Raw genomic sequence first — 15032 nt, 5'->3', positions numbered from 1 at the left:
TGGAATAATGTGTGCCCTACTCTAGTGATGATTTCATTCAGAAGCTTGGTGTAATAAGTAGAGAGGACTTTATTGTTGAAGGAAATTAGATTCATTACACTGTACAAAGCAAGTTACAGAAAGCTCTATTCATATGTTTGAAGCTATATGGGATACATATATTTTTATACACATTTATACTTATTAGCTAATTAAGTTCCAAATACACAAATACACACATTTTTCCCCCATTAAGTTTATTGGTATATTTTAGGTATAAAATACAGTTACATTCATCATTAGGATCTTGTACCTTTACATGGTATATCTTGGTTCTTATTTTTTCCCCTTCCCCTGCCCTCCCTTCACCCCCTCCACCCTTCCTTATTTGCACAGACTTTGTTTCCAGTTTTTCTTCTTTTCTCATATTTTTTTCTTTTCCCTTCTTTCCTTTCTCCTACCTCTCCCACTTCCCCTACTCCTTTAGACCTTTTCTTCCTGTAACACAATATCAATTATACATTTTTAAAATTACAGTCTCAAGATCTAGAAGACATTACCACAGATTTTACAGAATTTAAAAGGATATAGAAAGCATATTACAAAAATCTTTTTGAAATAAATTTGACAACTTCTAAGAAGTACCTTGGAAGACAAATTAATGAAACTAACTCTGGAGGAAATATAAAATTTGAATAGCATGTGTTAAAGAAAGTATATTCCTAGCTTGAAAACCTACCTATGTGACAACAGATAAATTATATCAAACAGGGCTGGGGATTTAGCTCAGTGGTTCTGCCACCTGACTCAAAAGCGCAAGGACCCAAGTTCGATCCCCAGTACCAAAAAAAAAAAAAATATATATATATATATATATATATATATATATATCTCAAACATTTAAAAGCAGAAAAAAGAAGGAAGACTTCTGCCCTCATTTTAGAAAATCAACATTGTGCTAATCCTAAAACTGGATACAGATAATAGAAGAAAAAGTATGAACATAGGTAGAAATTTGTTTAACAAAACAAACTATTAGAAGTCAGATCTGGCAGGATGTAGAAAGTGGTTTTATTATAGGGATGGCAGACAAATACACACATTTAAGCACCTGTTTTATTTATCCATAATTTTATTCCATATTTGAGATATTTTGTACTCAAGAATGCTTTAACAGTTTATATCACTACCTGTAGTCCCACTCCTCTAAATGTTAAGGAGGCATGGTAATAGATTTCAAGAATGGGATGATGTGTTATTTTCTGTATCAAAATGCTCATTTTTATATCATATTGTTTGTTCAATTACTTTTTCAACTTATTTTTCAGCTACTCCAGTTGATGTACTAAAAGCACTAGATTTTCACAGTTCTCCAGAGGGAATATCAAAAACAATGGGATTTTGCACAAACAGAAAGAATTCTAAAGGTTCAGATACTGCGTATAGAGTTTCAAAGTTAGCACAACTCAGTGCCCCAACAAAACAGTTATTTCCAGGTATGTTCACTGTATTATTTTACTACTATCACTATAGCTGTTTTTACTACTAATATTACTTCTATTTATTTGCTAATTATTTCTTTTGATCATGCTGAGTAAGATGCAATTATAGGCTGAAATATATAGTTATTAGAATATATAATAACTCATTTTAATATAACAAAATGTTAAGAAAACATTTTATGACTATCCCATTTTTCTGTGCAATCATGTAGAACTTATTCTTTGGGGCAGTAGGGGTTTGAGGGAAACCTTATCCTTATTCTACTTAGGTTAACTTAATAGGCATGTGGATTTAGATATACTTAATGGATATTTTTCTAATATTAATGTGAATGTTTCTGTTGAAAGCAGTTTCTGGGAATTCTGGGAGTAGATATTTTAAGACTTCACCTGGCAGGCTTTTGTAATGAAACTAAAAAAAGACTTGGCAAATATTTTAATTTTTGAAATCACTAGTTGATATAATAACACTAATTATCTATTGATTGTAACAATGTGGGAGAAAGGGAGTTGGGTATCATATTTCCTAAGCAGGTAGCTCATTACCTTTGCTTGAAACTGATACATGTCAATTATATGAGATGTGATTGAAAAATACAGTGTGTTTTTAAAAAAGTTTATTACAGTAAAAGGCACATTGTTAGTAATCCTCCTCAAAACAGTTGCTCTCATTTTGAACACACAACTCATCATTCCTGCCATTTTCTTAAGCAGTTCTGGAAGCCCTCTTTTGTGAGTGTCTTTAGTTGAGCTGCCATGACTGCTTTGATGGCCTGAATCAATTCAAAACATTTACCTTTCATGGTCATTTTGACGTGGGAAAGAGCCAGAAGTCACCAGGTGCCAGATTCTTTGAATAAGGTGGATGAGGACACATTATAATGTTTTTTTTAATTCATTAAGTTTATTGGTACATTTTAAATATACAATATGAGGATTTGTACCTTTACATGACATATCTTGGTCTTGATTTTTCCCCATTCCCTTACCCTCCCTTCAACCCCTCCACCCCTCCCTATTTACAAAGACTTTGTTTCCATTTTTTTCTTTTCTCATATTTATTCCTTTCCCTTCTTTCCTCTCCCCTAGCCCTTCTACTTCCCCTTCCCCTTTGGACCTTTCCTTCCTATTTCACATTATCTATTACACCTTTTGATCCTTACACTTTTGATCCTTTACACTTTTAATTTCTCTCACCAGAGAAACTATTCAGTATTTACACGTGTGTCCTATTTTTTTCACTTAAGAGTATAGAGCCTGCATTCCCATGGGGATGGCACTGGACAGACAACATTGTTCGTTTGTATTTTTGATCACATCTTGTAAAGGCATTCATGAAAGAGGACTTCCAGAACTGATTCAGAAAGTGGCAAGAATGATGAGATAAGTGTGTTTGGAGTGAGAGGGAGTATTCTGGGGAGATAAATGCCAGTGTATTTTACTTTAATAAAATGTTTTAATTTAAACATCCATTGTAGTTTTCTGTCACATCTTATATAGTGTTATCAGTTCAAGTTGGGTGTCCTCATCTCTATTTAATAAAAGAGGAACCTGAAATTCACAAATGTCTCAGTTGACCAAGCTAAATGAGGGTCAGTATTTATTTCAGGTCAGTCTACTTCAAGATCAATATTTAACTTATTGTGAAATGTTCCCTTTTGGTGCTTTAAGATCTTCTCAGCAGCAATTTAAATTCTTCATATTGTACTATGCTTTGTCTAATTAAATAGCAAATTTTAAAAAGTGTTTTTACCAATGAAAAAATATAAATCAAGCTACTAAAATTATAAAACAACCAAATATACTTTTCATAGAATTATTTTGAAAACTCTTGTTCATTTATTGAATTTTCTAATATTTTCTACTGCCTTGATTTGTGATGAGCAAAAGTAACAAACTACATATGTAAAGAATATAATGCATACTTTTTCTGATTTTGAAAATTAAAGCTTAAATTAAGTCATAAGATTTTTTTTAAATCCATAGAAACATTTTAAATAGTAAAACTTAATTTTTAAAATTAACTGTACTCTGATTCATGTCCTAATGCATTTCTAATAGGAAAGGGGTTGAAGATTTTGAAAAAAAAAAACCAGAGAATAGTAGATGAATAGAAATGTAGAAATACTCAAAAAGTTTAAAATTTATTTTATAATTGGCTCATTATCACAGAGTCAGTGTTTTCTGCATTCCAATGTGGTATTTAGTTAATTTGGTTAATTTGATAGTTTATTATTTTGCTCTTGGAGCAAGATTATAACGTATGCTTGAAAAATCTTATATCATTTCAGCTGATAGAATTTATTTATCTACATAAGTTTCTCCTCTTCTCACAACATTGTATCTTATGTACAGGATTCCAGTAATGAATATTTCAGATAAAAACAAACATGTATGATAGATGCCTGATTCAAATGATTTTAAGCTTGCCTTTCTGAAGGGTAAAGCTGCCTATCAATTAATTCCTCTTTCATTAAAATGACAAGAAAAATTAATAATGACAAGATCACCATTAAAATATCAAAATAATGAATATTAGTTATAAATTAAGTAAAATGATCTTTTAAAACTATATTTAGAGGGCCAGGGATTTAGCTCAGCGGTTTCTGCCACCTGCCTCACAAGCTCAAGGTCCTGAGTTCGATCCCTGGTACCAAAAATAAAAACAAACAAACAACTATATTTTGATACCCTATCTTCCATTGTAGAAAGATAGGAAAGCAACTTCTTTTCTAATGGATAATGTAAGCAAGAGTATTGGAAACTTCAGCAGTAATTAGTGGTAGACATGAGGATCTTTCAGATACAGTCATTAAAATATTCTGCTAGAATTAAGATATATGATCTTTAAAATTTTAATTTTTCATCTTTAAATGTCTGAAAGTGCATAGTGGAACTGAATAGAAACTAATTTGTGTATTCAATCTATCCTCTTTAGAATAACTGCCATGAGATAGACATCATATAGGAAACTTTATGTATATTGACCCATATCTTCTTAACCATCAGAGAAGAGGGATAGTTAATGCAATTCAGGGATTAGGAATTAAAAATGTGAAGTATTTGAGTATAATTGAAACCAAGAATAATATTAATCTGGGAGACCATTCTGTTTTCTCTTAGACTAAAGTATTCCTTCACACTCTACAAAATGGGTTCCTGACACCAGTTAAACTATTTTCTAGACTACTAAGCTACAACATAGATGTATTTTACTTAAAGATGTATTCTACATGAAAAAAATATTGATTACAATTTTTAAAATTAGAGACAAATAACAAAGTTATTATATCTTTTTATATCAAATTTATTCATGGATGCAGCATCTATTGATCTTCAAAGTTCATCTTTATCACTATTCATTGTGTTATGCCCATAGTAAACTAGGATTATTATTGCATATTGTGAATTTATAGCCACAGATAGCAAATAGTGTAGTAATAGTTTTTTTTTTTTTTCTAGTACTGAAGATTGAATACAGGGAATTCACATAGAGCAACATCTCCCCTACCCTGGCACTTTTTCACAAAGTTGCCCAGGTTGGGCTTGAATTTGTGATCCTTCTGTATCAGCCTCAAAAAATGCTGGGATTACAGGCTTGTACCACTGTGCCCAGTTGTAATGGTTTTCCTTAAAACAAGTTATTTAACATACTTTCTTTTTAGTTTGTACTTTTACATTTCAAAATATAGATTAAGTTGTAAAATCCCACACTTTATCTGTGCTATATATAATTACTGCAATTTCAGGAAAAATTTTCCATGTAAAGTGGATACATTTCTGCTATTGATATAGTATGTTAGTTCTACCTGATCATTTCACTCAATTAAGAGTAGTGTTGATTGAAATTTTATATGAAGGTAACTAAGGTAGAGTGTCTAGATTAGGTGGAAAATTATGCCATCAAGATATGATTTTTAGATACCTGAATTTTATTTCTCAAAGGCCAAAGCTTAAAAATTATAATTAAAATTGTAATGGCAAATTTTAAATTGCATAATGGAAATATTTTCATAATGCAAAGATTTTACTCACAATAGGGTTAGAAATTTAAGATTTTAAAAATTTTGCTATGTAAATTGGGTGGTTAAATAAAATTTTCATAATTTGTTCAGTCTTATGTTAATATATTGTGTCCTGAAATTTCTCCTTTCTTAAATTTTTGGGGACTTTTTTCACAATTTTTTTGATGAAATAAACAGCTGTTCTTTTCCCTGAACTCATAATATTTTTAAATCATTTATTTTCACAATTGTATGAACTTTTAAAAACATTGACATGCATTTAAAGTAAGAATTCCTACAATTTACAACATTCTGAGGTACTCATTTGAAGAAGAAGTTCATTTGCTATAAACTTTCTTCAACAATAGGTTGAATTACCCATACAGATATTTATAGTATTGGAAGGTAAAAGGAATTTTGTTAATTGATGTTGTTAATACCTTTTCACTTTCTTCAATGATTATTTTTTTTCTTTTAATTTTCACAAATATTAAATTAGATTTTTGGGACATTTAAACAAATTGAAGACTAAAGATATGGTTCAATGGTGCAGCACTTGCCTAGAAGGTGTGAGGCCCCTGATTTGATCTTCAGTACCAGTAAAAATAAATCAAATTGAATTTAAAAATATATAAATATAATACATTTGAACTGAGTAGACTTTGCTACAGAGGTAGACAGATAAGTGGATTTTTCTATGATAGTACTGAAAATCTTTTTTCTTTTTTTGGTACCAGGGATTGAACGCGGGTCCTTGCGCTTACACAGCAGGCGGCGAAACCGCTGAGCTAAATCCCTGGCCCCAGTACTGAAAATCTTGAACAGTTTCTAGTTTGGAGTTTAATATATATATGTATGTATATATATATACACACACATATATACAGATACATGCTGAATAGTAAATATTGAATAAATGCTTTCTGTGACACACTCTCATTTAATTAGTATGACAGCTCTGTGGAAAAAAATTACATTATGTTGCCAGTTAATCCATGAGAAGACCGTTTGAACCAAATGACTCCACATGATCCAAAAATTTTAATAACAATAGTGTACTACTTTCAAATTAACTATTTTGCTCATATTTACAGCATGAAATATATTCATAATGCTTAATATTTTTCCTTTTATGAAACATTTTAATAATTTCCACTACAAAATTATCTTTCTGTTACTTTAAGTGGCTTCATAGTATTATACTATGTAGATATTTGGTACTTCATTCATTCTCTGTAAATCAGTGCAACCCATTTTAACATTTTACTTCTTTAAACACGGCTTTGATAAAGCCACAGTATATCTTTCATATAAGCATCCTCTCCTCATAAATTCTTGGAAGTGCAATGCTGATGTTTTGTCTATTTTGAATTTGAACTATGACAGTCATATTCTTGTTTTATCATTTTATACTACTGTATGTAGTAGGAAGATGACTTGAATATGAGAAATTTTCATATTGTCCCAAATACTGACAATTATATAATTGTCAATATTATATAATATTGACCTGGACATACATTTCTTGTACAAAAGGACAACTTTCTAACAGAAGTAATCGCATTTCTCAAATAATGTTGCCTATTTTATTTATGTAGCAGAATAGTAGGAATATTCAGTAAGATATACATGTACATCTAGTGAGAAATAAAACCCACAATTTAATATATGATATTTTTATAAAAATACAAAAAGGATTGCTTGACTAGCTGAAATACATTTAAAGTAATCATTAACTGACAAATTTAACAAATATTTAGGAAGCATCTATGTAGATCACCCATTATGTCAGATATTTGAGATATGCCTGTGGCAGGAAAAAAGAAAAGAAAAAAACAGTATGTATTTGAACTGAGAATTAAGTTACCCAAGTACTTACTAGTTCAAATTTATCATAATATATACTTTTTCTATTGTGTGATAGGAATGGCTGATCAAAATCTCTTCAGCTTTTGATGAGATGGTGAAAATAATACTTTTCTGTATCACATCACTGAAATGCCTCTTTAAATAGAGAATGTGTGGGTATTCTCTAGACAAAGCCAGATAATACAAACCTTACATGAAAGGTAGTGTTTAAATAACTGTTTTAAGAGAACTTTCTTTGGATTTGATATTGTACTGGCACCATGATCTTGTTTCCTAACTTTCAATTCAGTTTCATATATTCATGGTTTAAATGAGTGGCTTTAAAATTTGAGTATAATTTGGATCAACTTTACAGCAAAAATGTGAGAGTCAGAGTCTTGCCTTATCTACCCCTTGTTAGTGAACTTTTCATTGCTATGACAAAATACCTGAGAAAAGCAATTTGAAGGAAGAAAGTTTTATTTTAGCTCGTGATTTCATAGGTTTAAATTGATGATGACTCCTCTACTGTTTGTGGGCCTGTAATAAGGTGATGTACTATGGTAGAAGGGCAGTTGGAGGAAAGCTGCTCACCTCTTTGCAACCAGTAAGCAGAGAGGGGAAGAGAGCTTGAGAGGAAAGTGCCAGGAAGACAAGATGTAACAGCCCGCCCTCATAACCCTGCCCCTGTGAGCTATGCTCATTAATGTATTAACCCACAGCTGAAGTTAAACTTCATGATCTTCCAAAATCCCTTCCTGCAACATTGCTATCTTGGGGATCACATCTCCAACACAGGAGCCTTTCGGGAGATATTTTAGATACAAACTATAATACGTCTTATTTGTTTGTTAAAGTTTACTATTAAATTTCAATGATTATGGGGCCATATCGAAGGTTAAAAAATAACGCTCTGCTGTAGGAACAATTTGCAAATGCAGAATTTCTTACTCTTTGACCTTCTCTTCTCAGGTGGCAGTTTTCCAGAGGATTTTTCAATATTGTTTACAGTAAAACCCAAAAAAGGAATTCAGTCTTTCCTTTTATCCATATATAATGAGCATGGCATTCAGCAAATTGGTGTTGAGGTTGGGAGATCACCTGTTTTTCTGTTCGAAGACCACACTGGAAAACCTGCCCCGGAAGACTACCCACTCTTCAGAACTGTTAACATCGCTGATGGGAAGTAAGTAACACGGTGATCAAATGTGTTTGTTACACTGGAAACAGTTCTTTCGTTCATTTGACAAATATTTATGAAGTGTGATGTAGTTTTTCTAGGGACGGCCAAAAACAATTTAAAAAAAGAAAAACTTAACCTAACAAAATTACTTCACCCTCAGGGTAGACAATCAATAAAAGATTTGAAAAGTATGTTAATAACGTATTGGTATAAACGAGAGAAAAATAGAACAGTGCAGAAGGTAGGGAAGGGCAGTGGGTGGAGCGAAGTCAGGGCAAACCTCCCTGAGGTGATGTGTGGAGGAGGTGGGGGGCATGGCATGCTGAGACTGATCGCATTCTGCTTCCAGAGGAGGGGAAGCCAATGCAGCCTCTGGTCCCAGGGTATGCGTGACCCACTTGTTCCAGGCAATAGGAAGAGAACCAGCATGGCAGGAGCAGAGTGGGTGGTAAAGATGGAAAACCAGTGGGAGGACAGATAGTCTGAACTTGGTAGGATGTTTTAAGCATTTTTGTGTTCTATTCTTGGTAAGATAAGTCACTGGAACCTTTTAAAGCTGGGAAATGATCTGATTTGAGATGTTTTTCTTTTTTTTTAACCAGTAATATTAACATTGATGATTATGGGAAGCCTTATATGATATTTGATATATGCTGTGTACTGTTCTAAGCACCTAATATAGAATTAACTCATTTAATTTGTCTCTATTTAAAGCAAATAATATTAATAAAATTACAGATAAGGACTTTTGAGGCACAGAAGATTTAAATAACTTCCCTAAGGTCATAGAGTTGGAAGGTGGTAGAAGTGGCATTTAACTTTAGGTAGTCAGGCTCAAATTGTTCTCTTCTGAATCATGGAACAGCAGCATACAGATGTGCAATAAGTTTACTACATATTTCATTCTGAATTCAGGACTCTAAAAATAGCCTTATCAGATATAAAATATTTGCTATAGACAGAAGGAAATAATTATGCAAACAAAAAATAAAAACAGGCAAAACCTCATATTTGTTGTATCTTTGTTGCGATCATAGAGAAACCTTCAAGTAACAGTATCAGGAAAAATTTGTTTTTGAAATAATTTACATTATTATCTACGGCCAAATAAAATGTTATGTCATATTGGGTATCTTATTTAATCATTAGCAAACACTAAGGTAAATTTCAATTCATATTTAGAACAATACTAAATATTGCATTTATCATATTATTCACACTTTTTAAAACTTCGTCTTGCTCTCTTAACTAAAAAAAGAATTTATTGCAACTCACATCCTATTTGAAAATAATAAACAGTGCTTAGTATGAACAAATTGTTAAAATAAAATATGACAAATGCTCAATAAATATTTTTGATTAATTGTCAGAACAAGAGCTTATATTTACATATCTCACAGTGGTAAAATATTTCTTAATGATATATTAAAATAAATTAATACATAGTACTATTGATTCACTTTTGCATTCTTGTATTCACTCAGTAATGATTCATTAAATGCTTCCCTTGTGGCAACACTATATTATTCAGATTGGCTTTTAAAATATGACATTTATTGAGCCCTGCTGGCATAACAACAATTTAAATGCAAAAGAAATTGGTAGTTAGCACACTTTAATTTGTTAAGAACAATCATATCATTCCTCATGAATGATCAGCCATTCATTCCATAAGTATTTACACGCTATCCATTTCTTACCCGATAATCTTTAGGACACACAGTGAACAGCTCAGGTGAAATCTCTACATTCCTGCAGCTTAAATTCTATTACAAAAGAGAAGCAATAGACAAACAAATACTTAATTTAAAAAGCTCTGATATGAATGGAAATAAATCGAAGGAATGGTTGTACTGTGTACTGTTTTTGATTGGGCAGTTCTTTTTGATGATGTTACTTTAACCAAAGTACAGAGAGTGAGGGAAGGGCCAGTGAGGATGTGGAGGAAGAGTTGTCTGCAGAGTGAACACCAGGTGCGAGGAGCAGTAAGGAAGTAGTAATGGGCTGGATAGAGTCAGAGAGCAAAAAGTTGGAAGAGAATGGAAGCAGAGATCAGGTAGGACTCTAGGTAACAGAGATGACAGCTTGCACCAAGTTGATAGAAGTTGGATTTTGCTTATACTTTGAATAGAAGAACTTAAGGATTTCTCTGATAATGTATTATTAGAGAAAGAGCAGAATTTCAAACTGTTAATTTATCATTTTTAAACAGTATTTTGAATATATACACTATGTGATTTTAATATCCCATTGTTACCACATTTGAATTAATTTAACAAAAATGCCATATTTAGAGTTCTGATCAACTTTTAATAATTGAAATTATTTCTTTTATTTTCTGCTAATGAAAAGTACACATCTACAATATTAGAAATAGTTTAATTTAAAACGCAGGCTTCTTGGCATGAGTTATGTGTAAATTTTACTCTCACTATATTATGTGACTCCCTATATAAATCTTTGCTTGATTCAACCTAAGCAGACACCAATGTCAGTTGAATGTGCTAGTGGAAAGATCAAAGATAGAGGAGTGTATATGGAAATATACTTGGTCCTCATCAGAATCCGAGCCAAGTATCAGAAAACAGACATTTTAGGATAGCAGCTGCAGGTTTTGGGGTACTTTATTTTATGGATCGAGTCCTAGACCCTTCTGGAATATTAATCTACCACTTTTCACTTGGAAAAAATGTAAAGCTGAGTGGCTTACAGAATTCAAGTGAGCTTCACTTAGTGGTTTATATTAGCACCAGGTATTGTTAACAAAACCCACTTTTTTAACAGTATGTCTAGGGTTTGTGTTTCCAAAGGTCCGGTCACGTTGCCCTCTCTAAGCCTGTTGTCACGGCCCTGAATTAACAGTAGGAGTAGCTGCAGAGTGAATTGAGACTCTCACTGCACACATGCCCTAACCATGCTTTCTTTCAGTGTTCCCACTTCCTGCCAGTCCTGGAATGAAGGCGAAACATTATGTCTTAGCCTTGGATCCGACTCACAGTAGTGATCTATAGCTGTTTTGAAATTAAAGTGGAAAAGGAAAAGAAAGTACTTGAAATAAATGAGGATAAAGACAGAGCAGCACATTGTGTTGTACAATTAGAACGTTCAGTCACTCCAGATGGAGCAGTCATTCAATTAGTAGACGTACCCTTTTTCAGTCACTCTCTGGGGATAACTAGAGCAGAATTTTTAAAAAAGCATTTACCTACATAAAAATTATTACTTACCTCATATCCCTTCCTAATCTCTATCAAATACCCTCATCAGGATACAGTAAGATTTAACTTTATTGCTACAACACAAAGTGAAGCAAAAGACTGGCACTTACTTCCTTATCAGCCTAGACAACTAATCCAGCTGTACATCTTAATCTTCTTGAGTCTTTCTGAATACCTAACACTGTGCTGCGTAAACAGCAAGTATTCACTTGCTCTTCAATTGATCCATAAATGAGTGTACAATTTTGCATCATTTCAGCTAACTTTTGTAATTTAAAATATACATATTTTAACATGAATAAGAGTTTGGCAGCCAATGTCATTGAGTTTACAAAAGAATTACTTGGCTTTTACAGGTGGCATCGGGTAGCAATCAGTGTGGAGAAGAAAACTGTGACAATGATTGTTGATTGTAAGAAGAAAACCACAAAACCACTTGACAGAAGTGAGAGATCAATTGTTGATACCAATGGAATCACAGTTTTTGGAACAAGAATTTTAGATGAAGAAGTTTTTGAGGTAAAAATAAATTAAAGTTTAAACTGAATACAGTTAAATCAAATGAACTAAGTTAATAACAATGATAATCAAAATATGTTATAAAGCAAAATTGAATCTAAAGGGTGACCTACTTTCTTCCTATGTGGGTGTAGCAGTGATGTTTTCTATTGTTCAGTTAGAGAGCGATTAGACAATGGCAACTGGACAGCCTGAGAAACCTTTGCAGAGATTGGCTGATTTGAACACAGGCATACCATTCTGTAAGGAAGGACAAATGGCTTTACTCTTAGTGCTTTGTATTCTTTTCTGTGGAGAAAAGAACATTTTCTTCATTTCCTCCTATGGAAGATTAATTCAGAGAAGTATACAAGTCTTATATTCTGCTTCGCTTTTTATTTTATTTTGTGTGTGTGTGTGTGTGTGTGTGTGTGAGTGCTTCCAACATAGTCATCATATTGTAAAGGTGAACTTTTAAGTTTTTAAATTTTTTAATTTAAATAATGTGAAGTTCATGGTAAGAAGTTTCTTACAATTACATTTCACTAACTATGATAACTGCATGATTTCTTTTAATTCTTCATTCATTGCATCTGGTAATTCATGATTTCATTTTTAGCCATTTTTTAATAGAACAAATACATCTGAGTCCTAACCCCATAATGGAATGCACTTCTAAGATGTCCCTCATTATTTTTATGATGTTTTAGTAATTTATTTGAGTAATTTATTTTTCAGAATGTATTAAAGAAATTGTGAAATTGTGTGCCATAATATAGATTAAGAGACATAGTACACATGGGAGGTCTGCTGCATTTTGTTGATGTATGAATACATGTACATACGCACCTATGTACCTGTGCACACATATGTCCACATATACACACAGATAGTGTATATTTTCATACAAAAACGAATGAAATCAGAATGTCATCTAGTTTATATTTAAATTGTATATGAAACCTCTGGCATAATGTTAAATATAATTAACATTCATGATACTTTTAGGTTATTTGGGATACTATTTGTGTATTTTTCCACTACAGTGTACCTAAGTCATTGGCTCTATAGTACACTTTAAGATGATTCAGTTAATATTGAGTATACTCTCAGATATTCCAGTGTCATTCAGGGATTGTATGCAAAATGATAGACGACTGTTTTTATTAGAAGAATAAATATTAAAAACAATTATAATTTCAAGTATTGCAGAGTCTTAGTTTAAAGTAAAACCATTAGTTTCACCAAGTAACTTATTTTTGTACCACCTTTTCCAGTATCATAAATTAGCTTCTTTCATTTCTCTATGTCTCTCTCCCTCTTTCTCTCTCTTTTTCTTTCTATTGATTCTTAATTTTATAATACCACATTCCAATCCTGAAGTAATTCCAACTCTTTATTTGTAGAATTGTAAAACATTAAAAAAATAATTGTAAAGACTTTTTAAAATGAGAACTTCAGTGAGTATGGTAATGACCACTGAAAAATAAATTTATTAAGCTGCTTTGCATTTTATGAAATTGTATGAAACTTTAAATATTTATTTTTGTGAAGTATGATTAGTTTTAAAATATTAATAAATGCTCAGACTTTCACTATTAAGTCTATATTTTATTAACTTTGAACAGTTAAATAGGGAAACTATTTTTACTTTATAAAATTTTGAGAAAGTTTTAGAGAAAACTCTCTGAATTAGATGAATTTTTGTATTAATTGAATTCACATACACAAATAGTCATCATATGTAAAAATTAGGTCTTACTAAATGGCATTACTTTATGGATATGTGACATTTCAAAAACAATATAGTTTCCACTTGAAAATGAAACATGAAGAAAATAATTTCAATGTATAAACTTTAAAATCAGAAATAAAAATTCTTATTCTTTTTGTGAAATTACTTTATTCCATATGAATGTAATGCTAATATATCTTTAACTAAAAACATTTTACTCAAATATGTTTGCTTTCATTTTCCTTTACATTATAGTACCTACTTAGACTTTCAAATCTTTATAAATAAATGTATAAATATTAAGCTAGAAATGACAAGAGATAGAATGGTACCATGTAAATAGTATTTTAGCATTTGATAAGCAGTTGTCACAATGAGGTTGCTGTGATAATAGCAGTGATTCATTAGTGTAAAAATCAAAACTGTCACTTTTCAGAATTACAGCAATTCAGATTATTTGAAAAATTTTGTGTGTATTATTTCATGTATATGCTACCTTACACTTCTAGAATAGTACCTGCAAGGTAAAACATGTTAAACATGGCTATATTGGAATTGACGTTTGGTGAATTTTAAGAATTCAACAATAAACATAAGTAATTTAAAAATTTTGATAAGAATGGTTTACATGAAAATGCTGTATAGACTTGTAATTCAGATTTTGTAATTTCAGCATAGTAGATTGATTATAAGATTAGATTTTGGAATGAGAAATATCAGATTTTGAATCCCAGCATTTAGTTTAATACTTTTCTGTGTGTAATTATTTTATGTAAGTTTCAAACTTCATTCTTTTGAAGGGAAACAGAATCTCCATATATATAAAATAGCACAGCTGGGCTGGGGATTTAACTCAGTGGTGCCAGGCCTGCATTGCAAGCGCAAGGTGCTGAGTTCAATCCCCAGTACCTCCCCAAAAAATGAATAAATAAAGTAACAGCAGTGATGTATTTAAAGTGCTTAATATATTAGTAAGAATTTATATATCTGTACTCATGTGTTATATATAAACAGTTACACTTATCAATTATGCACCATTGTTTAGTTTTCTGTATGATTATTACT

At 31.6% G+C, this 15032-nt stretch overlaps 1 protein-coding gene across 6 annotated transcripts in view; it reads left to right on the top strand.

The window, feature by feature from the left end:
- Col11a1 (collagen type XI alpha 1 chain) overlaps positions 1–15032 on the top strand; it is a 702155-nt gene that overhangs the window by 522807 nt on the left and 164316 nt on the right. For all 6 annotated transcript variants that reach the window (XM_021247828.2, XM_004869152.4, XM_021247827.2 and 3 more), the window contains 3 exons: positions 1308–1475; positions 8306–8519; positions 12091–12253. In XM_021247828.2, coding sequence (XP_021103487.1) covers positions 1308–1475; positions 8306–8519; positions 12091–12253 — 545 coding nt within the window. The remainder of the gene's footprint in view (positions 1–1307; positions 1476–8305; positions 8520–12090; positions 12254–15032) is intronic.

Source organism: Heterocephalus glaber, unplaced genomic scaffold, assembly GCF_053883595.1.
Source record: "Heterocephalus glaber isolate CG9 unplaced genomic scaffold, H.glaber_assembly_v1.0 deba00001442, whole genome shotgun sequence".
Lineage (NCBI taxonomy): Eukaryota > Metazoa > Chordata > Mammalia > Rodentia > Bathyergidae > Heterocephalus > Heterocephalus glaber.
This window is presented reverse-complemented; position numbering and strand designations above follow the sequence as displayed.